The 24,991-nt window shown below is 36.8% G+C and overlaps 6 protein-coding genes and 1 non-coding gene across 9 annotated transcripts; 4 read left to right on the forward strand and 3 right to left on the reverse strand.

Moving 5' to 3' along the window:
* TRNAE-CUC lies at positions 1-73 on the forward strand. Its single transcript has one exon. It is a non-coding gene; the product is annotated as a tRNA-Glu (tRNA).
* Positions 74-237: 164 nt separating this feature from the next.
* Positions 238-7,082, forward strand: LOC17895962 (5'-3' exoribonuclease 3). The gene is made up of 23 exons (XM_006300239.2): positions 238-577; positions 811-913; positions 1,001-1,077; positions 1,303-1,494; positions 1,627-1,746; positions 1,884-1,946; positions 2,143-2,292; positions 2,399-2,563; positions 2,707-2,784; positions 2,894-2,980; positions 3,479-3,730; positions 3,846-3,941; positions 4,050-4,145; positions 4,228-4,298; positions 4,680-4,808; positions 4,893-4,969; positions 5,062-5,102; positions 5,191-5,265; positions 5,366-5,523; positions 5,654-5,758; positions 5,845-5,920; positions 6,034-6,155; positions 6,254-7,082. The coding sequence occupies exons 1-23, from the start codon at positions 374-376 to the stop codon at positions 6,789-6,791; spliced, it is 3,075 nt and encodes a 1,024-aa protein (XP_006300301.1). The 5' UTR covers positions 238-373; the 3' UTR covers positions 6,792-7,082.
* Positions 7,083-7,221: 139 nt separating this feature from the next.
* On the reverse strand, positions 7,222-9,181 carry LOC17895479. The gene is made up of 7 exons (XM_006302620.2): positions 9,039-9,181; positions 8,656-8,803; positions 8,144-8,295; positions 7,885-7,994; positions 7,709-7,794; positions 7,514-7,618; positions 7,222-7,431 (listed from the first exon to the last, which is right to left on the reverse strand). The coding sequence occupies exons 2-7, from the start codon at positions 8,763-8,765 to the stop codon at positions 7,404-7,406; spliced, it is 591 nt and encodes a 196-aa protein (XP_006302682.2). The 5' UTR covers positions 8,766-8,803; positions 9,039-9,181; the 3' UTR covers positions 7,222-7,403.
* A 180-nt stretch (positions 9,182-9,361) lies between these two features.
* LOC17896302 (endoglucanase 10) lies at positions 9,362-11,813 on the reverse strand. Its single transcript, XM_006302072.2, has 6 exons — positions 11,353-11,813; positions 10,935-11,218; positions 10,409-10,843; positions 10,182-10,320; positions 9,936-10,102; positions 9,362-9,845 (listed from the first exon to the last, which is right to left on the reverse strand). The coding sequence occupies exons 1-6, from the start codon at positions 11,570-11,572 to the stop codon at positions 9,513-9,515; spliced, it is 1,578 nt and encodes a 525-aa protein (XP_006302134.1). The 5' UTR covers positions 11,573-11,813; the 3' UTR covers positions 9,362-9,512.
* A 1,761-nt stretch (positions 11,814-13,574) lies between these two features.
* LOC17895896 (protein disulfide-isomerase LQY1, chloroplastic) lies at positions 13,575-14,753 on the reverse strand. Its single transcript, XM_006302887.2, has 5 exons — positions 14,524-14,753; positions 14,359-14,442; positions 14,212-14,263; positions 13,902-14,058; positions 13,575-13,799 (listed from the first exon to the last, which is right to left on the reverse strand). The coding sequence occupies exons 1-5, from the start codon at positions 14,674-14,676 to the stop codon at positions 13,778-13,780; spliced, it is 468 nt and encodes a 155-aa protein (XP_006302949.1). The 5' UTR covers positions 14,677-14,753; the 3' UTR covers positions 13,575-13,777.
* Positions 14,754-15,101: 348 nt separating this feature from the next.
* LOC17895830 (putative HVA22-like protein g) lies at positions 15,102-16,588 on the forward strand. Of its 3 annotated transcripts, XM_023788377.1 has the most exons (7): positions 15,102-15,192; positions 15,333-15,379; positions 15,460-15,558; positions 15,664-15,720; positions 15,804-15,867; positions 15,953-16,159; positions 16,343-16,588. In XM_023788377.1, the coding sequence occupies exons 3-7, from the start codon at positions 15,461-15,463 to the stop codon at positions 16,415-16,417; spliced, it is 501 nt and encodes a 166-aa protein (XP_023644145.1). In that variant the 5' UTR covers positions 15,102-15,192; positions 15,333-15,379; position 15,460; the 3' UTR covers positions 16,418-16,588. The 3 variants fall into 3 exon arrangements, with proteins under 3 accessions (XP_023644145.1, XP_023644143.1, XP_023644144.1); XM_023788375.1 differs by lacking the exon at positions 15,102-15,192 and having other exon boundaries at positions 15,262-15,375; XM_023788376.1 differs by lacking the exon at positions 15,102-15,192 and having other exon boundaries at positions 15,321-15,379.
* Positions 16,589-20,640: 4,052 nt separating this feature from the next.
* LOC17896398 lies at positions 20,641-23,200 on the forward strand. The gene is made up of 3 exons (XM_023788106.1): positions 20,641-21,332; positions 21,430-21,527; positions 22,409-23,200. The coding sequence occupies exons 1-3, from the start codon at positions 20,731-20,733 to the stop codon at positions 23,110-23,112; spliced, it is 1,404 nt and encodes a 467-aa protein (XP_023643874.1). The 5' UTR covers positions 20,641-20,730; the 3' UTR covers positions 23,113-23,200.
* Positions 23,201-24,991: the final 1,791 nt, after the last annotated feature.

Genomic DNA, 24,991 nt, shown 5'->3' on the forward strand with positions numbered 1-24,991 from the left:
TCCGTTGTAGTCTAGCTGGTCAGGATACTCGGCTCTCACCCGAGAGACCCGGGTTCGAGTCCCGGCAACGGAGTTGTATTTTTTTACTTTTGTTGTCTCACTACTCAGTTTTGGGCTTGCGATAAAGTTTCCTTAGGAAATATAAAAGCCCCAAATTATAGGCCCAATAATTTCCTTACTAATCCGAATATCCGGTTTTGCTTTGTTCCAAAAAAAAAAGGAAAACAAGTAATGAATAACTTGTGAGTTGTGACCTTACCCGCCGTCGGCAGACACCGTTGGTTTGATTCATACTCTCTCTCTCTGCTTAGGTCTCTGAGTTTTTATATAATTCCTGGCGCCGGAGATTAATATCTTCGTCATCGGGTGAACAATGGGAGTTCCTTCGTTTTACCGGTGGTTGGCCGAGAAGTATCCGCTGTTAGTGGCGGATGTTATCGAGGAAGAGCCTGTTGAAATCGAAGGCATCAAGATACCTGTTGACACTAGTAAACCTAACCCTAACGGTCTCGAATACGATAATCTCTACCTCGACATGAACGGGATTATCCATCCTTGCTTCCACCCCGAAGATAGGGTAACGTTTCCTTTCGATTTTGTTTCATCCCGTTCACTGTTTTAATTTATTGTTTTTTTTTTTAGATAATTAGGTTTTCAAATTTGATTCTGCTTCATTCGTTAAACTGTGGCATCGATTGGATATGTTGGGGAGAGTGTTCGTGTGGAATGATGTTTTAAGTTAATAAAAGTTGTTGTATAGCTCTTTCTCTGCTTAAAGTCTGCTTTTTCTTCTTCTTTTTTTCATTGCAGCCATCTCCAACTACCTTTGAGGAGGTGTTTCAGTGTATGTTTGACTACATCGATAGGCTTTTCGTGATGGTACGCCCACGGAAGCTGCTTTATATGGCTATTGGTAAGTATTCTTTATCAGCCAACATAAAAATTTAGAAGAGTATGCTTAAAAGCTTAATACTTTGTGTATGTTTTGGTTGGGTCTTAGATGGTGTTGCTCCAAGAGCTAAAATGAATCAACAGCGGTCTAGACGGTTTAGATCCGCTAAAGATGCATCCGATGCAGTATGTTCCTTTTTACCCCATACTGGCATGGGGTTTCTACTGTGTAGTTCCTCAGCCAGAAAATTTTCGTATTGCTATTTACTTTCATCTAGACATGCTTCCAGTGTTGTATCGATGTTCTTGATTAGTTTCCTTATGTCTTATTTTCATTCCCTTAAACAAGTCCCCCAACTCGCTATACCATTCCGTTCTAATGGGTTTATGTTGACATTGCTAATCTTACAGGCTGCTGAAGAAGAACGGCTGCGAGAGGAATTTGAGAGGGAGGGTAGAAGGCTCCCTCCAAAAGTGGACTCTCAAGTGTTTGATTCTAATGTTATTACACCTGGAACAGAATTCATGGGTGTTCTGTCTATAGCGCTGCAATATTATGTACACCTTAGACTTAATCATGATGTTGGTTGGAAAAATATCAAGGTATCTGTGATGTTTATAGTTGTTTCTTCCCTACTAGTTCTTGAAATTTTCTCGTTCTTCACACATTTATTTAGACTTTCGTATTGAATTGAGTTTATGGCTAATTTTGCACCTAACTGTTGCACTGCAAAGGTTATCCTTTCAGACGCAAATGTTCCAGGTGAAGGGGAGCATAAAATTATGTCATACATTCGCCTTCAAAGAAATCTTCCTGGTTTTGACCCAAACACTCGGCATTGCTTGTATGGACTGGTATGATTCTTCATTTCATAACTTGTACTTGCACCAAAAACTATCCTAAGGTCTTAATTGCTTATCTATTGTCTTGGCCTTAGCTTTTGAGTGTGCTATTAACTTATGTGGCTCATTATCACTGCTTTCTTTGACAGGACGCTGACCTGATTATGTTGGGCTTGGCGACCCATGAAGTTCATTTTTCGATTCTTCGAGAGGTTTTTGATTTACTCTTCCGCATATTTTTTATATTCAGTTCTGTGTTGAAGGGATTTTTCATATTTCCTTCTGAACTAATAATAAAAGTGGGTAGAAAAAAATAGCGGAGGATACAAATGGAGTAAAAACTTAAATTTCTGTTTTCTTCCTGGGTATCTAAGCTGAGTTCTAAAATTTCATCCGACAACTTTTTAGGTAGTCTACACTCCTGGACAGCAGGATAAATGCTTCCTGTGTGGCCAAATGGGCCATATGGCTGCCAATTGTGAAGGAAAGGCAAAGAAGAGGGCAGGTGAATTTGATGAGAAAGGCGACGGAAATGATTTTGTCAAAAAGCCGTATCAGGTTGAAATTTATGACCAAGTTCATAACAAATGATCAGCAGGTTCTTGAGATACAGCCTTTTAGATGTGATATTATTGTCCACTCAAATCTTTGTTTTTTTTTTCAGTTCCTCCATATCTGGATTCTTAGAGAATACCTGGAGTTTGAGATGAGGATTCCCAACCCGCCATTTGAGATTGATCTAGAGCGCATTGTTGATGATTTTATCTTCATATGTTTCTTTGTGGGCAATGATTTCTTACCACATATGCCAACACTGGAGATTCGAGAGGTTTGTGTTGCCTAGATATGGATTTAATTATGATTTTTTTGTTTAAAGAACCTTCAATGGTAATAATCTGTTTAATGTCTAAGGCATTTGTCAACTCCATTTCTTGTTTGATGAAACGTTTCTGTAAATCTTCATTTCTCCAGGGTGCTATCAACTTGCTTATGGCTGTTTACAAGAAGGAATTTCGGTCACTTGACGGCTATTTAACTGATGGGTGCAAGGTACCTGTTCGCTGTTGATATTAGACTAGTTTACTCAAATATTTCCTAATCCATTTTCCCTTAGGTGACATATTTTTGACTTTTATTTTTTGCTGTTATCCCTCTCCAGCCAAATTTAAAGAGGGTGGAACAGTTTATTCAGGCTGTTGGATCGTACGAAGATAAGATATTTCAGAAAAGAGCCAGGCTGCATCAGGTACATAAACTTCTAAGAAAGTGTACTTCTTTTTGGCCTTGTAGTGAGGCACATTACCTGAATAGCTATTTATCTGCTATCAATATATCTGACTTTATGTTGGCACGAAAGTTCTTTTCCCACTCAATTGTAACCATCTTAAGTTATAAATTTTAAGTACTAGAAGTTATAGAGATGTTAATATATCACCATAGTCTTATAAAATTAATATAAGTGAATTTTCATGGTATAAATATTGGCATCTATGTGTATCTTCAAGTTTCATAGAGTGTACGTGAATCTTGTTTGCTTTGCTAGTATATTTAATTATTAAGTGATACATTATGGTAATTTGGAAACCCTTGACTAGATAAAACCTGCTGGATAAGTGGTGATGTTGTAACTTATTCCATTTAAATAGATGAATCCATATTTTTTTTGTATTTCGATAAGATATGGATAGAACTTATCTTTCTGTAGTGATGTATTGATGGTTCTTTTGGCTCTGGTTTATATTAGAGGCAAGCGGAAAGAGTAAAGCGAGATAAAGCTCAGACAAGAAGAATGGATGATGCAGCTCCTACAGTTCAACCAGATTCTCTTGTTCCGGTTGCACGATTTAGTGGTTCTCGACTTGCTTCTGCTCCTACACCTTCCCCATTTCAGTCGAATGATGGAATGTCTGCTCGGCATCAAAAAGTTCGACGCGTATCTTCAGGATCAAGTGTTGGTGCTGCTATTGTTGACGTCGAGAACAGTCTTGAGTCTGATGTATGTATTCTTGTACTGGAGATGCTTTATAAGATTTTAAATCCTTCACTGTCTAGTTGAGAGTGGATGACCTTATAGAATTGAACAATTATTTTAATTTATTAACTTATTTCAGGAACATGAGAACAAAGAAGAGCTAAAGACAAAACTCAAGGAGCTAATCCGTGAGAAATCAGATGCGTTCAACTCAGATACTACTGAAGAGGATAAGGTTCTTCCTAGTGAATTATGATCAGATTGACAATATATATTGGGAATTTCTTTGTTTTTCAATCTTTGGATATCTCTTCATTTCTGAAAGTAGTTTCCATTTGTATAGGTGAAGCTAGGAGAACCTGGATGGAGAGAAAGATATTATGAAGAGAAGTTCTCAGTAGTAACCCCAGAAGAAATGGAAAGAGTGCGGAAGGATGTTGTAAGTTTGAGAATGTTATATAATAAGTTTTGGTTTTACTCCTGGAGAGTTTCTTCTAATTATGAATCGTACTTTTTTACAGGTTTTGAAGTACACAGAAGGCCTTTGTTGGGTCATGCATTACTACATGGAAGGTGTTTGCTCCTGGCAGTGGTGAGTTCCTAGCCTCATATTTTTTCCCCGAGCAACTTCTCCTACTGATCTTTTTGGATTGCTTTCTTTGATGTGTTCTATTTCTATTAATGTTTAAGCTTTCCATTTGTAAGTGCCCTAAATTTTTGCTTGTTGAGTTGACTTTTGTTTTCTATCTAATTTCCTTTTAAACAGAACGCATGAGTAATTTGAAAGAAAAGTTGATGATTTGGTTTGCTTTAATAGTTATTTTGTATTTAGGATTGGTCTGATAGAGTTTACTATGGTATATCTATATTTTTAAAGTAGACACTATATTTGCTTTTTAGATTCGGAGGTCTTTATTGACTGAGAGGAGGTTTTAGCTGTCACTCCTGATATAATTGTACTTTTCTGCTTCAGGTTTTATCCTTACCATTATGCACCATTTGCTTCTGATCTGAAGGATTTGGGAGAGCTGGATATTAAGTTTGAACTAGGAACTCCTTTTAAGCCTTTCAATCAACTTCTTGGGGTGTTCCCAGCTGCAAGGTATTTACCTTGGGTATCAATGCTTTTTCTATATTATTGTTTCCTTTCTATGCTATATGTATAATCATTACTTCATTTGGTCAGTGCACATGCACTTCCAGAGCGCTACAGGACCTTGATGACTGATCCCAACTCTCCTATCATTGATTTTTACCCAACTGGTAATGCTTCCTTCCCTAAAGATTCCATCTTTTTCGGAGTGTTAACTGTTGTAACAAACTATATTTACATTGCTTTCTATTGTTTCTGTTAGATTTTGAAGTCGACATGAATGGAAAGCGTTTTTCGTGGCAGGTAGCCTCTCTGTCTTTCTTGATCGCTTCCTTATGTATTTGGAAACACTGTCACTATATTTTGAACGCACTTAACTTTTTCATCAAAGGGTATTGCTAAGCTGCCTTTCATTGATGAAAAGCGCCTACTAGAAGCTGTTTCCGAAGTGGAATTTACATTGACGGTATGTGGCCCTATACTTTATTTCTTAGTATGATTTCCGTCACATCAAGATGTGTGCTTCCAAAAGGATCGATTTGAAAGTGTTTTTCTCTGATCTGCAGGATGAAGAAAAGCGTAGAAACAGCAGGATGTGTGATATGCTTTTTATAGCAACGTCTCATCGCCTGGCTGAACTCATCTTTTCACTTGACAACCACTGTCGGCAATTAAGTTACAGGGAGAGAGTAGACTTTAAGGTTAAGATCAAACCTGAGCTCAGGTTTGTAAAACATAACTTTTTTTATATGTTTTTATGGTGGATGAGTATGAAGTACTTTGGTTGGTTGGATATCTCTATAAGGCCTACAAATATCAAATCTGTTTCCTGATATTCTTACAATTACTTGCAGTGATGGAATGAATGGCTACTTGACTCCGTGTTCAGGGGAGACTCACCCGCCAGTATTCAGGTCCCCAATGGAGGGTATGGAGGACATCTTAACCAACCAAGTCATGTGAGATCAGGGACCTAATTTTCAGAATATTCAAATATTAAATTTGATTAAACATGCAATACTGATTTAATTCTATTGCTTCTCAGATGTTGTATTTACAGACTTCCAGATGCACATGAACACATAACCAGGCCTCCTCCTGGTGTCATCTTCCCTAAGAAGGTAATTGATCTGTGACCGTCATATCATTGCTCAAGAAGAAACTTATTTTGTGTGACCTATATGGGTAAATCGTGTTGGTAGCTTAAGTTGGTTGTTTTCTCTCGTCTGTTCAGATTGTGGACATAGGAGACTTGAAACCCCCACCCGCTCTGTGGCACGAGGATAATGGAAGGAGACCGATGCATAATAATCATGGGATGCATAATAATCACGGGATGCATAATAATCAGGGGAGGTAATAAAATCATCAAACCATTAAAAAAGAGGGCATGTGTTTGAATTAATAGTGCTGGATATCAAATTTGTGATTTGTTTTTTTCCTCAATTTTGTAGGCAAAACCCACCTGGAAGTGTATCTGGGAGGCATCTGGGAGATGCAGCTCATCGTCTTGTCTCCAACAGCTTACAGATGGGAACAGACCGACATGGATATCATACTCCCACAGATGTACATGCTCAGCATCCTCCTGGTTACGGCTACAATCCTCCGCAGTATGTTCCACCAATACCTTACCAACATGGTGGCTATGTGGCTCCACCTGGCGTGCAAGGCTATGCTCAGCCGCCTCCTTACCAAAGTCGAGGAGGGTACCAACCTCGTGGACCCAGTGGGAGGTTCCCATCAGAGCCTTACCAGAGCCAATCACGGGGAGGTCACCATAACTCTAGAGGAGGAGGGTATTCTGGTAATCATCATAATCAACATCAACAACAATGGCATGGTCAAGGTGGCTCCGAGCATAATTCGCCACGAGGGTATGGTGGTCAACATCATCATCAACAAGGTGGTGACCGCGACCGCAGAGGAGGAAGAGGAAGAGGAAGCCACCATCATGATCAAGGCGGGAATATCCCTAGACATCGATACTAAGCAAAGTGGTAATATTCTCTCCTAACCGTATCAATCATCAGGTGTAGTTGAACTCGTTTCATACAGTTATAAACGGTTTGTTGTATCATTAGAATTGGGGGCTCTTGGACTTTTATTAATGGGAATAAGAGCAGCTGGGATACTATAGGTTACATTAGTTTTTTCATACCCTTTTGAACATTTTTATTTATTAACATTTGGTGTATCAGTTATATACAGATGCTTTGTATTGATTGTTTGTTTCTAAACGATTGTTTTATTCGGTTAAACTTCAACACATCTGCTTCTTTACTGGTTTGATCTTTAAATTTTCTCTCTGCAAAACGTTTCTGGCAAAGCATCATAGACTCATAATCGTTAGCTCCTTTAAAATAGGAAGACAGAAGAGCTTGTTCTAACTTATAAGCATGACTAACAATGACATCACAAATGATTGCATAACATTTTGATTATGATTAAAACGAATATTCAGATTCATAAATGAAGAGAAACAATAAGACATAAGTTTGATGAAAAAAAAAGTGTTAATATCATAGGATTCAATACAACAAAATTAGAGCATTGCTGCTTCTCCATTTTAAGCTTCTCTTGTTTTGGTATGTTCATATTTCCTCAGGAGAGTTTCCTCCTTTTTCGATCCCTGAAAATACAAAAGAGTTCTCTAAGCAAAGATGATGATGAGAGAATTAAGTAAAGGGATGCATAATAATAAACTAACTAACCTATCCGTAGGCAAAACTTCTTCAGAGTGCTTTTCGAGCCACTTAACGCATCCTGTGTTTTCCGGAAGTAGAGATCCAGCTATATGCAATACCTCTTCATCAAAACTGCACAATCATTTCGATTCAATTAACTAGGATTCAAATCACAAGTTTGATTTGACAAATCAGTAGAGTAGAGAAACTAAAAGTTTATACCTTTGGACTTGAAGGCGTAATATGGTTCCAAGCTTTAGTGCATGCCGTTTATGCGATCTGCTCACAAAACAACCTTCACCATCTTTCTGAACAGAGCAAAGTTTATAATCTGTTTTAAAAAGTTTCTCGAGAAAGAAAAAAAGTACATTCAAGATTTGTAAATCAGTTATACATACCACTCTAAACTTGAATTCTTCACGGATATCAAGGTCTGTTACAACTGCAGCAGAAAAACCAAGAACAACAACATGGATTGACTCAGGAGAAATCTTCACAATTTCCCCTTCTGCACAGGAAAAAAAGAAAAGAAATTAACGAACCATTATTGCTTCAAACACATTAGATCACTAACAAGAGCCTAAGCAGCAAATGAACCGATATAATAATAAAAAGTTGCAGAGGTGAATGGAAAAAAGTTGAAATGAGATCCTTTACCTACAAGACTCTTGGGCTTAGGGTCAAATAGGAGTAGTCTAGTGTTAACCCTCACACCAAAGTAAGGATGAAGTCCGGAAAGGATTTTAGCTTGTTTGCTTTTCACGGTAGCATCATAAGCCAATAGTACACCATCAAAGGTTTCAGTATACCTTCAGAACAAAGAGTGATACTCAAATCATAAAAAAAACAAATGATCACCAATAAACATTGCACCAAGAAAGCTCAATTCGATAAAGCGCTATTAATTGTCATCAAGAATGAAACTAATCTCACTAAGAAACAAAAAGCTTTGCACAAAAAAAAAGCTATATAAGGAACATCTTAAAAGATGTGCTAAACACCCAAAGTAACGCATTTGGTTATTTCCATCATGTAATGAATCAACTAGCAAAGCAACAACAGTGATGTATTGTAGTAAAAGTTAAGATTCACATCCTAAGAAAGCAAAATATTTGATGTCAAAGAAGAAAACTTGAAGATAGTGAAAAATGAGAAGGAAACGAACGAACTGGAAAAGAAGAGAACTGAGCTCGCGACAAATAGCTTGGAAAACGTTTCTGCTCTTCGAAGGATGAATGTAAACCATCAATTCCGCTTCTGAGAGCTTTAACCCCTCCATTGAAGATCCTATTCCTCTTGATTTTGTTTTCTTCAGTTCTGAGAATTCATAAAGGCCATCAAAAAATGAGCGGCGGGTCTATTGAGCTCGGTTTTAAGATGATGAGCTTAGGGCTTCTTAAAACTAAACATAAATCCAAAGTTTCAAACGAATATCTCAACGCAACTAAAAAATACAAGACTTCATGAGACGTTAAGCTCGATGGAAATCGAATTTGACACACAGGATATGATTGAAGTCTCGAGCAGAGGTGGATATAGAATCGAATCGAACCTGAGAGAGACGAAGCTGTACACCGTAACAATACCGGCGATTTGCAATTCTGAGCAGGAGCAGAGGACAAAACGATAAACTGAAAAAGATGCCTTCGTCTTCTTGAGGAGACTACTAGGGTTTTTGTCTCACGCGACAACAAAGGGTTTAAGTTCAGAACCCAATAAACCAACCATACCCAGTTCTTTGATTGAACCCGAATATTCCGGTTTAATAATCTAACCGGTGTATTAATTAGTGTGTGCATTATTGAGTTCTTCTTTTTGGGGTTAAATTGTCGCATGCCATCAATTAATGTATGTTGTGTATTTGTAGCTTTGATATTTTGATTAGAAAACTAAAACTGTTTATTTAACACTCATCAACATATCAACCAATACACAGCGTGAATAAACACACACACATTTAAAAAAAAAAAAAAAATACACGTAAAAATGAAGCAATGTGATTGCAATAAAGAGAAAAAAAATGCTCTCACTTCAACGACTGTAAAGCAGAAGAGGTAGTGACGAGACTAGACAAAAGACCAACGAGGAGTGCATTGTTGTAAGTGGTTGGCTCGTTCTGCATTGGGTTCTCTCGTGAGTCAGTGAACGTCTCGTTCAAGAAAGGCCCACCTACGAGTGCACCATATGCTATGTTTGGGTTTGGTTTCGTTGAGTTGAACCATTTGAACCCATCTAAACACCCTGTGGTTGCATCTGCGGGAATTGAAGCTCCTCTATGATGCACAAATTGTGGGTATTTGTCTCCATAACCAACCACGAAGCTTGTTCCTAGCGGATTCTTCCCTAGCATGTAATCAGCCTGCAGAGATAAACTCAGTGAGTCTTATTTTTTCAGTTGTTTGATTTAGTTGATATTTAGTTTTTCATATGTTGTTTCATTGTTTGGTACCTGTGATTTGGCGAAATCTCTGAGCTCTGTTGCTTTGAAGATTTTCCCATCGCAAGATATTTTATGGATTCGGGAAGTGAGCATGTAATCACTGAAAAGCGAAGCTAAGAATGCTGAGGACACGGACTGTTGCATCGAGTTCCATTCACTCACCCATATAAGACCACCTATTGAACAAGATCCAAGCTTTATAAGAAACTTAGTCAAAGAGACTTTATGTTCTATGCAAGTATATAGTGCTATTACCATTTGTTCTACTAGCTGTAGCTGTTGGAGACTTTGGTAAAAGCCCACACATGACAGATTTAGCTGTATCCCTGTAACTTCCAAGTCCCTTGCTTCCTGATAAATCCTTTTTAAAGAAGAGTAATCTTGATAACAGTACCTGCAATGATTAGGAAGCATAAATGTTATGCAACCAAAAAAAAATACAGAAATGCTTCAACAGTTTCTTCTTCTTCTTCCAATCTAACCTGTGTTCCTGCAAGCTTGTTGTCCCAACTAAACCAAGTTGGATTTCCAAAACTAGCAAATTCATTTCCATGTTTAGACACATAGTCAAGGTAAGTTTTGTCCTCTGTTGCGTGGTACAACCAACTAGCAGCCCATAATAACTCGTCCCCATATCCCGTGGAATTGTAAAACTTCTGAACCTCAGGTATGTTAACACTGTACGAGCCTCGTTTAGTGTCTGCGAAATCAAACAACTGCTTCGCATGCTTCAGAAGCGTGGCTGAATATTGAGGGTCACTATCCTTAAACACCAGAGACGCTGAAGCCATAGCTGCAGCAGTTTCCGCAGCAACCTCTGTCCCAGGAGTGTCTGCATCAATTTTAGTGAGTGGTCTCTTCTCTTTCATGTCCTCTGGTCTCTCCCAGCAAGGATGATCTACTTTTGGATCTCCCACCTACACATCACAATACTAACAAGTGAGAATCATTGCTTCCACAAGTTACATCCTCTGAGCTACAGTAACATAAATAGATAAAAGTCCAAACCTGGATATAGAGCACATTATCAGAAGGATGAGCTTTGATGAGATAGTCCGTAGTCCACCTCAGCGAGTCCTTAGCAGGATCTAATGAGTTCACAGCATCCATTTGATCACCATACTCAAGAATCGACCATGACAACACCGTGGCAGTGAAAGCCATTGGGAAACCAAACTTAATATGATCTCCAGCATCATATAATCCTTTGGAAAGATCAAGATCCGCTTCACTTCCATCTTTAAGACCTGAATCTCCTCTCCAAGAGATCTTATTGTTCACCAATTTACCAGCTACAGTCAAAAACATGCACCAAAAAAATCATATCATTAGAGCTACTAAAAATACCAATCAATAACTTGTGAGGAAAGTTAAAGTGATGAATCTGGAATTGGAAACACGATTATGAAGTAAAAGGAAGGATTACATTTCTGGATATCGAAGAACTGCAAAGCCATCTTGAGAGCGTCGGCGTATTTCTTATCAATGGCGCCGGGAGGACCAGGAACAGGACCAGCTCCTTCATCGTCACCGGATTTCTTCATTCTAGATTTGACGGTGTAAACGACGGCGAGCACAACAGAAGCTAACACAATAATGGCGATAAGCCAACCACACCAACCTCTAGACTTCGATTTCTCTCCCATTCTTATCGGAATTCAACAAGAGATTTGACTAGATCCGAGGTCAATGCAACTGCATTCACCGATTAAACTAGCTTCCCCGTAGATCTAATAGAAACAGTGTGTAGTAGTGTAGGTTTGATGAAGATGGAGCAAAAGGAAGGTGGAGAGAGGAGTCACTGACACACTTAAAACTCACAAATCTCTCTCTCTTTAGTTAAGTTGTTTAAAGTCGGTGGAGTATCAAGCGGGATTTCAGATCTGTTTATCTTATTTTTCCTTGCCTCTTTAAGATCTTCCCTTTAATTAATTTTTAAAAATGATTCTTGTTTTCATACATTAATCAAGGTTATATTATCATTATTAATGTATAATGTGATTAGTTTACGGCTTTACCCCATTTTGCTTTAGAGGAAGCGAATAAGCCGAGTCCAACTGTAGTCAATGTCACTGTCACAATTGTCGGTCGCTATATACTTGTCCACATTTATTTGCTTGTAACATTTAAAATATAATAAAATTAGTAGGCAAAATTTTCTGTTTAGAAAAAATTAGGTATCTAAAATCTTATATGAATGATTTTTTAAATATATGGTAGTAACAAGTTGAATAGGACCAAGTGGGGGCTAGTGGTGTTTCATTAATTTTTCCCATTTGTAGCTAATGAAGACAAAAGAGGAAAATTTGAGATTATTGGGCCTGGGCTTTACCAAGTATTTTAACTAGCCCGTTAGCGCGCCAACTCCGGAGAACGCCTAAATCCGGATTTTCCTCTAGGTTAGTCTAATATTAACAAGCTATTAAAAAGTTCCACACTTGCGTTTTTTTCTCTTCAGATTTGAGCTGAAATAAGAAATTGCGCTAAGATCTTTTTTATTTTGTTTTGCACTATAAAGTAACTGGTAATGTGTTAACGTCATTTTGATGAGTGTAACTGTGTTAGGTTTAAAGTCTTTGTCTTGTGTTTATCTTGTGATTAGTATGGCTGATGTCGTATTATTTATTTAGTCTCTGAATCACAGATGATGATAGCTAATGAACAACTACCAAAGCAAGATCGTTCGAGAAAGAGATGATGGACTCCGTTTCTTGACAAAAGCTGACTTGGTGGTTAAACAGATGCAATCAGGAAACAGACATGATAACGTCTTCGATAGAAAGACTTGGAATTACATACGCCATGAGTTCAACGAGCAGACGGGGCTTAACTTTGACAATACTTAGTTGAGAAACATCTTGACGTTCTGAGACAACGTTAAAATACCCTTAAATCATCCCATGTTCAAAACGCTTTTGTTGTCGAAGAAGATACAAGATGTGTCTTGGGGTTTGATTTGTGGGAAGAAGATTCCTGTGTAATTTTATTCTCTCTAGGTTCAAGCATTGTGTTTTATTGAAGGAAAGACTGGTTTTTCTCACACATAGATCACAGGTACAGTTAGGATCGGAGTGAACCAACTTAAATTTAGGACTGCCCCATTTATGAGCAGCTTTGCACTATATTTGGTGATGATTAATATTTCGTAGATGGTGGAGATATGCTCAGTCAAGTCACTTTGAGGTGTTGGAAGAAACCATGGCAAATCGATCCTCAGAGAATTTACCAACACCAAGTGTAGTTCAACGGAGCCATATTGATCAAGCAGCATTGGAAAAAATGACAGGTGCTTTGTGGGACATGGTAACTGCTTTCAGGTCAAGGATGGCTGATTCCGAAACCCATGAGGACAGATTCAGTATTACAAACTGTATTAATGTGCTTGACGAGATAGAGGACGTGGATGAAGGCGTCTACTTTGCAGCTTTAGACCTTTTTGAGAGCCCTGTTTTTAGAGAGACTTTCCTATCTCTAAGGTAACAAGTTACGGTTGACATGGTTACAGGGCAAATGCAGGAAACTTTCTCCTTCAGTTGCACTGGTAGGTTGACTTCAAACTATAAGTAGCTAAGCTCATTGTTCTTGCAAGTAAAGCAATAGATTGATGATAGATAGTTCAGGAGTTGTTCAGTCAATCTGTCATGTTACTTAATTACAACAGAAGAAACATTTGATTGATCTCTTTGATACAATATCCATGTTATGATTTCTCTCACATGTTTGGTGAACAAAACAGTATTGTACTTCTCTCACATGTTTGGTGAACAAAACAGTATTGTACAATGTAGACACACAATGAAGAAATGTGAGAAGGGAAGAAAAAGAGACCTGTTCTCTCTAGTGCAAGACATTTAGTCATCGTCCTTGAACTCCCTGACCATACGACAATAGAAGAGTATAAAAGTGTGAGTATCTCTACTAACAATGGAGCAACAAAAGAAAACAGAGTAGCTCTGAATTTATTAAGTGTAATACCTTCGATCAAGGTATCGAGGTTGAACACCAGAACCTTGACAAGTGGTACAAGTTAAGGCACCAGCACCATCACAGTTGATGCAGTTGGAGACTTCTTTCTCTCCTCCACCAAGCTCTACGGTCACACTACCACTTCCCACACACAATCTACATTTCTCTGCTCCATAAAATAAATTATATCTCTTCAGATGGCATTGTTCATATTAAACAGCACATCAATCAGTTTGCTCTTCTTATATAGTTCCCACCAAAATGATAAACAAAAACAACTTGACAGTATAAGAAAGAGTAAGAGAAGCAATTAACATACGAGCTCCAGTTCCATTGCAAGGGAAACAAGGTTGAGTGTTCTCTCGCTTAGCCTATGAAAGTTGTGTATAAAACGAAACAATGTTAAACTACAATTCACACCAATATATAGCATTCAAAATCGATTAAAGTCTTACTGAAGACTCACTGCATTGTCGATTTGATTCTCGTAGAACACGGGGATTCCGATTCCTAACGCGACGCTTGCTACGCCCACAGATATCGCGACTACCTATATATTACGAAAGCAAAACTGATAATCAAATTGAAGTTGTCAGAAAATAGAGAAAAGAGAGAGATGAGAATCAAATACCGTGTTTGGATCGAGTTCAGCTTTGATTCGGGGATAAGAAGATGTTGACGGCGACCGGAGATTCTTGGCGGAGAAAGAAGACGGAGTGAAATTGATGGGACGGTGGATGAAAGGAGAGTGAAGACGAGGCGGAGATGGAGCTGAAACTGGCATTTCGATATACTTGTCTTTGCTCGTGTAAAAAGCTATGGAGAACAATGGCTCAAGCGCGCGAAGATGAGAGGAGGAGGAAGAAGAAGAACCAGTGGTTTTGGGTCAATCTCAGCCATTAGTTGAATAATCCACTAGCGGCTAAGATTTGCTCACGTGGCTTTCTCCGATTTCAGTAAAAAGGAAATTTTCTTTTTTTCCAATTTAGTATTTATTTATTTATCTACTTTCGAAAAGACTACGAGATCGTAACCGTCAAATAAAAATCCAACGGCTGATAAAACTTAAAGTCGATGATATGTATCATCTGGAGCCCGCAACGCACTGTTTCAAGTTAAAAGTGACAAGGCAGAGAACAAAACACAAACATATCTATAAATTTGGTAGGAGAAAAAAGGATTCGCAAGTCACTATCCGATTCCGATACGATCATTACCGTTTTGCTTCTTCTCCTTTCCTACATCCTTTGCTTCTCCTTTCCCACAAGTCACTATCCCTAACCGTCGTCTCATTCATTAGGTATGTTTATATATAGTTCAATAATCGTTGTTGCATTCGGATATATATACTTCATCATATCATACAAACTTCAAGTGGTTGACAATATATAATTCTGATTAGGCAGATTCGTTTGTTTTCTTATGTATGTTTATGTTCAGGTTTGATCACAATGATTGGATCGTTTCTGACAAGAGGGCTTCTGTATGTAAACTCTATATGACTTTGATCTCTTCTTTTTTTCCGATAGAAAAAGTTAGTTGTATGAATATTTCTATTATTTGACAGAATGGTGTTTGGATATGCGTATCCTGCTTATGAGTGCTACAAAACGGTTGAACTCAACAAGCCTGAGATTGAACAACTTCAGTTCTGGTGCCAATATTGGTATTTATGACCATCTTCTCGTTTTGTTCTTTTCTTCATCTCTCTACCCTCCTTTTAGGTCCCTAAATCTTTCTTTGGCTTCCTTCTCTTACAACCTCTTTGCAGGATTATTGTAGCTGCTTTAACGATTCTCGAACGAGTTTGTGATGCTCTTGTTTCCTGGTATGTTGTTATTGGTTTTAGGTATATTAGTTAGTAAGAAACAAAGAGTTTCAATGTTGTGTATTTATGTTTTCATTGTGAAGGTTACCAATGTATAGCGAGGCAAAGTTGGCATTCTTCATTTATCTCTGGTTCCCGAAGACCAAAGTAAGGAAAAACATTGAGATAGAGAGATATAAATTATATAGTGGCTTTCTCTCTAATTTGATATCCTCTGTGTTTACCATTTCAGGGAACTACGTATGTGTACGATTCTTTCTTCAGGCCATACATCTCAAAGCATGAAAATGAAATTGACCGCAGCTTGGTTGAGGTACGAACTAGAGCTGGTGATATTGCAATGATATATCTCCAAAAGGCAATTAGCCATGGACAGACTAGATTCTTCGAGATCTTGCACTACATTACAGAACACTCTACACCAAAATCTCACTCTCAGGTAAATTAGTGAATTCATTTCACCTCTCTCTCTCTCTCTCTACGCATATATAATAATACGAATAATGATTGTTACTGGTGACTCCACGCATGCATGATCTTGTTCTACTCTTCTCTGACTCATTTTAAACACATGTGAGTTTAAAGTTCATTAAAAGGTCTACTTTTTCTAATTTGCTAATAGGAAAAGAAACAGACAACAACACCTGAAGTTGATAAACCAATTCTTCAGGTGAAAGAAGTTGAGGCCACTAAGTGAGGTAGAGGCGACTCATCCAATAGAATAACAGCTAAGACTGACTTGTTGAAGTACTAACTATGAATCATCTTCTTCCTTTCTTTACTGTATCATACATATGTATTAGTGTTAAATTCATATCTCAAATGTAAATTGCTTCGGAAAATAAATAAAGTTGTACTTTGTAATCAATTGAAGTATTTATAATGTGGCATAAGTACATGTACATAAACCCAAATGCTTCACACGCCTTTGATGGTGGTCCAATCACTTACCAAGTACATGTCTCCATTCTCTTTAATCTAGCGGGCCGGAACCCACAAAATATCTCAGTCCGTTGTGGATCAGGAGGTTAAATGGGACGGGTAGCGAAATGGTTTCATCCGCATACTTTATTTTAAAATTCAAAGAAACTATATATACTTGGTCTGAGTTGGTCACATTTTGTTACTCAAAAAGAAGAAAAAAATAATAAAGAAGAAGACTCTGCAAAGTAATTTATAAAACGAAAGGGGTTATACATAAAAATAATACATAACCATATATAGGACCACACACGGCTACGAGTTGTGTGACAACATATCATCATTTTTTATAGTGTTAAATGTTATAGCATCATTTTCCATAGTGTAATATGTTATATCATCACATGAATATTTTACACTTACGTACAAAATAACCAAATTGACCGGATAATACGTGTAAAAACGAATACAGAGATTCATAATGAGTTGTGTGTAGAAGACCAATAATTGAAGAAAGGATATGAAACCGAATGATTGATGAATCCACTATTAAAAAATATTAGGGACCATTTTTGAATGATAGTTGTTGTACATCTATCTACTTGCATTTATTGATATGAAGCTTAGCTTGTTGTTTATATGATCATCCAGTGTGAAACTAAAGAGTAGTGTCAGCAAAGAAAAAACTCATCTTCTTCTTATTTCTTTCACCACTTTGTTTCATTCTCATCATCAAGACATATCCCTGATGCGACATCCTAATTTGGACTCTACTTCTAACTATAAAGAGGCAACACAACAAACAATAATACAAATTTAGGTAGTAAAGACCAAAACCAACGCTCGTTTTCACGCATCTAATTTTTCTACAAGTTATTTGTTTACAGAATGAGTGTGTGGAAAGAAATACATTGCAGTTGTTACAAGTTTTCTAGTATTAAAATAGACCTCAATGCTTTTCGTATAATACTGTATATCACAATGTAGTTCACACTAAATTTCGTGACACTTCTTTAAGCATATGACTAATAGTTGTTTTACTGTCAAACTTTTACAGTAGAAGTTTTGCTTTATGAGATGGAGCATGATACAGTAAAGTACTTTCAAGGTGATGCTGCAAAACAGTAATGAATACAAACAATCTGTTTTAGCAAAATGTAATAACAAACTTTTTTTACATACTATATCCAAATGTATAAATACGACGAAAACTTTTAAGTTTTTTTTTAAAAAGTGTACTAACTATATATTTTTAGCTTTCTTATAATAATTTCTTTTTCCTTTATTTTATAAAAGACAAAGGATAAATTATTTGATACTAATGATATGAAGTTCATATTATGAACGTTTAAGTTTTCAATATTTTTGGGTGGGAGATGTAATAGCATAATCTAACTACAATCAGTACGTGAGGGGATCAGCTGCGGGGCTTGTTTTGATTCCTCACATAATTATGATTACATGAAATGGGGACACAAATTGTCTCCAGTTAAGGTTTTCATATATTTTAAACCATTTTGTCAAAGCAATTTTATACCCTAAATCACACGTGCACTTTATAACATGTACATGGTGGTAAACGAATAATAACACATTACTAAAGAGTAACACACCATTTTGTATCTAGAGAGATATACTCCATTCTTCTTGTGTTTTTCACAGAACTAAACTCTTACAAAATTTTCATGAAAAGATTCATAATTCACACTGTAATTGTATTATATTCAAAATATCGTGTACGTTGATCAACTACAACGAAGCTCTCTATGACTCTATCAATCTCTCTCTCTGTCGGTGTTTTAAAAATCTACAAGCATTCGTGGCTCAATATTTAATGTCATATTCAAAGCACTTGAATTTATACAACTTGGGAATTGGAAGGTTTCTCTTTACTGCAGATACAAGATGGGTAAATTACTAATATAAAACTTTTATAGTATCGATTTTTTTTTTGGAAGTTATAAATGAGTAAACATTTATTAATCACAAACCAATACTAACCAGCCACGTTTTGCAGTAGAGAGACTTTTTATTTTTAATATTTACTACTATACTATGCAAGCAGATGATTAAATTTTTCTGTCAGTCGAATAAATTCCATTGTCACCGGACTATAACAATTAGTATTTAAAACGTTACGTACGTAAAAACTTTAAAAACTTTAAAAACTTTTTCGTTTTCGTTTTTGAAATTCAAACTCGTTTTAAGAATCAATATATCCAACACCATTCTCAAACATCTCGCGCTCATTTTCTTCCTTTGTCTCTCAATGAAACCTATAAAAAATTGCAAAAAACACAATTTTGAAACGAAGAGCTTAGAATAATGACCTATGAATGCTTTGTTAAACCAAGTTTATAAGAGTGAAAAACAAAAACAAAAGAGAGGGACAAATGTGGAAACACGACAAATGAGAAGGCCAAAGCTATCTGCGTGATAAAAATCCAAGTATTGCGGCGAATGTGAAGGACTTTTAATCTTAATAGTATAGATTTTTACATCCGGTCAATGGTCAACCAGGTTGACTCAACCTTAAAAAACTATGTATATTATGATTGCTTCAGTTTTCACCTTGATTATGATTAATTTACTTTACGTTACTTATATTGATGACTGGTTTAATACTATGATTACTCATATTTATGTATTGTGTGCGATTGTGTGTGTTTAATACCACAACCTTAATATAGAGACAATGTGTTGTGGATTTCTCAAATTTTTACCATTTATTATACAATAAATTATTTATTTATTTAGTGCATTAAACCTTTTTATGATAATCAGTATTTATTAATAAATGAACTCACCACCCCCATACCTATTTACACAAACTTCAAGTAGTGCTAACTCCACCACTTTTTACTCTACTGAGATTAGTTTATGACATCCCCTAGCAAACTTAATACTTTGAGAAAGTAACAGTCTACCAGTCTTATCCAACAGTATCAATATCGTACAAATAACAAAGGAACGCATTGCATAAATCTCAAATACTTCACATTTGTACCAAAACATCATACATACTACAGAAAATGAATAAAACAAAAAAAATACAGCATAGTTTAGTTTATTTATAAGAAACTAGTAATAGCGAAAAAAGGCATTGAAAAATTCAACTCGAGACAAATAGAACATTTGGAATCCGTAATCACAGTTCCAAATACGAAGTTTCCAAAGACCTTGTCTCCTGTTTAACGTGTAATCCTAGTTTCTGTTTTAAACTATTGTCTTGACCATACATCCAAAACAATTATTTTTTAGATTAATGAACACAGATTAAGTATTTAAACTATATATACTTCATAGCCAATTGTTTTTATGTAGTAGCGTCTAATAAGAAAGCGATTTCAAACAAATCTATATAGTAAAATAAAGAGTAGAGAGATGCTTTTCTAGTTTTTCTTACGTGGCATATATGTATGCGTCGCTTACCAATGGAAGCTTCAGTGACGTTAACTACAAAGTCAGCCCCTTAAGTAGGTCAAACTGTTTAATTGCAGATTATACAGATAGATAGATGCATGCAGTTAAAGCACCTATTTTACAAAAAGCCAACCAAACTCGTCCAAACAAATTTAATTTCTAACTAATTTCTTATCACCAGAAAAATAACTCACTATTTCAAAATTCCATTGCATACTAAACACTGTTTTTTTCTTTTGAGGAAATAATATATACAAAATTAACTGCACTGCAAGCCTATACAACTAACAAAGCAACCAGATGCCAAAATTAATTACATAGATTTTTAATTTCTCTGACAAAATTAACTAGATATCTGAATATAGTTAATTTAAGTACCCTATTTTTTTTTAATTATAATCTTTAGTAAATTAAAATTCGAATTGAGAAGAAAGGGTAAGACAGTAAAACTGTAAAATAAAAGAGTTAAAGAAAGATATAGAGCCCACTACTTTAATCTTCCTTCCCTCCTTATTTACCCATCTTGGATCCATCTTCGATTTCAACACCTAAACAGAAAAAAAAAGCTTATAATTAAAGAAAGAAGCATAAAGAAGAGCACAAATAAAGAAACTCTCACATTCTCTCAAGAGTTTTTCTTTCTTTCTTTCTTTCTTTCTACTTACAATGGCTTTACTAACTTTCTTGCCGGAAAACGCAGAGCCTCCTCAAAAACACAACCCACCGTCGACCAAACGCAAGAAACGCGAGAATCCCACCGACCAAACTCAACCTCAGAAACAGAAACCTCACAAACCGCAGAAACCGAAGAAAGCAGTACTTCCGAAGCAGCCTTCTTCGTGGGACCAAATCAAGAACCTGTTGACTTGCAAGCAAATCGAAGGGTCAAGAGTCCATGATCCTTCCAAGAACTCTAACCAGCCTGGCCCGTCCATAACTACTAACTTATCTCCTTCCAAGCTCGGCTCCTCGTGCAGCTCCATATGTAGCTTCAGAGACGTGGCTCACGGCAACACTCGTGTGGTTCATAGAGCAGACCACTCTCCAGACGTAGCTAACTCAAGTACTGCTCCTGACTCGGAGACTCGGCTTCTGACTCGGAAACCTGGTCAACACGGTTCTTCTTCGTCTCGGTCTCTTACATCTGCCTCAACGAGATCTAACGCCAGCGGGAGTTACACGTCATCGTCAACGACTTCGTTTAGAGCCATGCAGTTCCGTAAACTCTCCGGATGTTACGAATGTCACATGATCGTTGACCCTAGCAGGTAAATGGCTACACAAATTAATGATGAGCAAACAAACTTAGTTGTTGTAATCTTATGTTTCAGTAAGTTCATTTGTTTTTGTTTATTAAAAATATAGGTATCCGATTACGCCTAGGGTTTGTGCTTGTTCCCAATGTGGAGAAGTTTTTCCCAAGCTTGAAAGCTTAGAACTTCATCAAGCTGTTCGTCACGCAGGTAAAGGGTTTTACTTTTTACTATTTTCTGTTTTTATAATTTACTAGTATTTAACTTTATCATTTTAGCTCAAAATATTTAATTACGCTCTAGCTTTTTGTCTTTTGGTGTGAGACTGAGTAGTCATATTTTTTTCAAGTTAACCCCTATACTATAATACTATCTAGTTGAGATTTCCTTAAATACAAAACTGCAATTTGCTTGGTAAGTAAAGATTATGTTCTGTAGCCGCTTGGAGAAATGAGATCTTAGTCCATGATTTGACTAGTGATTGATGCTATAATTATAACCTTAACTTGTTTGATTGAATTATTAGCACTAAGCCACTAACACATGTTTTGCGGTGAATTAGCACTTGGATTTATCGATAGATTTACCATAATGTTAAGCAAACGAACATGCTTACATTTTGTAGCTTAACTACTATTTGATCTATTTTAATGGAATCAAGATCTCAATGTTATTGTCGGTGATATCGATCAAATAAGTTAGGATGATTTGGCCTTATGTTGCAGATTGTTTTCGGGATAGAAATCAATACGTGTTTTTAGAGAAGATTACAAAAAGAGAATAGGAATATATAAAGCTGGAGAAACAATATATTCTATGGTATCCGTATATGTCGTTTTGCTTTGGAAAACACTTATCATGCTTGCCATGGGACCAAATTTTGTACTATAAAAAGAAACAGCTGTCTTCTCTGCTCTTAACTAAATTCATTGTCCCCCTGGTATTATTACGTGTCTTTATATCATTCGACAGTATCAGAATTACAACTCTGTCTTTAATGTCTCCAAACCAAAACTCAGATTTTTGTTTTGACTTGTGTAATAATAGTTCCCTGATTTGATGAGTAAAAAACGCTGCCGTTTTAATCGCAGTTTCGGAGTTAGGCCCGGAAGATTCGGGTCGAAACATAGTGGAGATCATATTCAAATCAAGCTGGCTTAAAAAGGACAGCCCCATCTGTCAGATCGAACGGATATTAAAAGTCCACAACACTCAGCGTACGATCCAACGGTTTGAAGACTGCCGAGACGCGGTGAAGGCGCGTGCTCTTCAAACCACCAGAAAAGACGCTCGTTGTGCCGCCGACGGTAACGAGCTTCTGCGTTTCCACTGCACCACTCTCACTTGCTCTCTCGGAGCTCGTGGCTCCTCTTCTCTCTGCTCTAACCTCCCTGGCTGTGGCGTATGCACCGTGATCCGCCATGGTTTCCAAGGAAAAGGAGCCGCCGCCGCAGCAACCGCTAACGCTGGCGGCGTGAGGACGACGGCGAGCAGCGGAAGAGCTGATGATTTGCTGAGGTGTAGCGATGACGCGAGGAGAGTGATGCTTGTGTGCCGTGTGATCGCTGGGAGAGTTAAACGCGTTGATTTACCGGCGGGGGAGGCTCATGCTACGGCGGAGAAGAAATCTCCGGTGGAGGATGGTTCGGCGGTTGGAGTTGCGTCGAGCGGAGGTGTGTTTGACTCGGTGGCGGTCAACGCTGGGGTATATTCGAACCTGGAGGAGCTTGTGGTTTATAACCCGAGAGCTATATTACCTTGCTTCGTGGTCATTTACAAAGTTTTAGAATCTTGAATTTGTAATTTTTAACTTAAGAAATAATGTTTGTTTTTAGTACTTCTAACTTTTAAATATAATAGGGAGCTGAGATTAGGTTAATTAATCATCAACCTGATAATCATAAAATCCCATCTTATATTATTGACTTATTTTTTAGTGTAATCCTTAGGGTTTTGAAGCTAATATGTTTGAGATTACATATTTTTATATCATTGAACTCATGATTAGGTTAAGAATTACTAGTAGAGTGGGTTAAAATGATGGTCATCATTAGTAATTATATATGGTGAATCTAATGTGTTATTCTTCTTCTCAAATTAGGCTTTTTGACCAGTAAATGTAACATTGTGTTAAGTATAGTAAAAATCATAGCTGGTGGGCATCAAATAGTGTGGGAGTGGCAGAGTGATATAATTGCTACCACATGCGTTATCAGTAAATTGTTTTATTCACCCGAGTTCTTTTGAGTTTTCCTTTTTATTTTATAGGGAAAGCTGATTTGATTTTGTATAGTTTTTAGCTGAGAGTGTATGCATTAGTAGTAAGGTGTTCAGATAAGTTCAAAATGAACCCATAAATAATAAAAAGGGGGTTGCAATGCACGCTGAGAGGGTGCACCATTGGAACTTTCCTCGTTGTCAGAAGCTGCTACATTGTTTATTTGTAAAATAACTCGATTTCTCCTTGAAGTTGCAAATGAAATCAGAGGAGGTTTAAAATATTGGAGTTATTGCAACAAATATGTGGAGCATAAGTTTCTTCGATTCAGAAGTTTTTCTATTAAAAGATGGATTTAAAGTTGATCCAACTGTAACGAGCAATGTTTAACAGTATACCAATTAAAACCACATCTAAGAGCATCCTCAATGCATAATCCTTAAAAGTGGATCTTATGTCTTTACTTCCAATTTTTGACCTTATATAAGGTACGTACCTTATAAATTTTGTTGAATTATGTATTAAATTTTAATCAAAATTAGCTTAAGGATCAACTTAAGGATCAGCATTGAGGATGGTCTAAGCATATGTCTTTTATATATATGCTGTAGTTTGTGTCTTTGTAAGAGGTTTGTTGAGGAGTACTGTTTGGAAATAATTTCAGATCCATCATTGAAAAGTAACCAGTCTGATTTATATGTAATAACTTCCTCAAAAACTCGGGTTTGATCAAAAGAAATAATCCCTCAAGAGAATTGAACACAAAAACTTGATTCAGAAGAGAATGCGAGGCTTGAAATTAACCAGTGTATGTATTCTGATGGGCTACAGAGCCGCATGAATGTTACCTTTATCTGTGACGTGCCAACACAAAATGGGCCTTCACGACATGTTAGCACTTACCCCATTAGTTTACCTTAAAAACACTTTTGAGCCCAAGGTGTTGTATATATCCTCCAGAGTCCATTACTCATATAGGTTCTTAACCAATTCAATTCGACCCAACTCTTTTTTTTGTTTTTAAAAAGTAGAAAGAGTTATATCCCCACACCCCCACACCCCCACACCCCCACACCCCCACACCCCCAGGTTCAGGTTGTATTAGATTTTAAAGAAGAAGTAAAGTACAAGACATAATCATAACCGTCATTAAACCTTATATTATAAAATAAATAAACCTAATCCAAACAATCATTTCACCAAAAGCCTCTTAATTCTTTTCTGTGCTAACTGCTCATTTATTTCCCTCATTACCTGCCTTTTAATATATGTTCTTTTTCTTTTGTTTCTTTCTTTGAATCAAAACTCTTGTTTTGTTCTTATGTACGAATTATGTTTACTGGTCCCAAAATTAGTCCATGGTACCCTAAAACTAGGTCAAAAGTCTCACTTGTAACCGCAGGACCACAAATCTCCTTTTTCTGAATATAATCACTAATTACAGCTTTAATTATGT

Source organism: Capsella rubella, unplaced genomic scaffold (genome assembly GCF_000375325.1).
Source record: "Capsella rubella cultivar Monte Gargano unplaced genomic scaffold, Caprub1_0 scaffold_2, whole genome shotgun sequence".
NCBI lineage: Eukaryota > Viridiplantae > Streptophyta > Magnoliopsida > Brassicales > Brassicaceae > Capsella > Capsella rubella.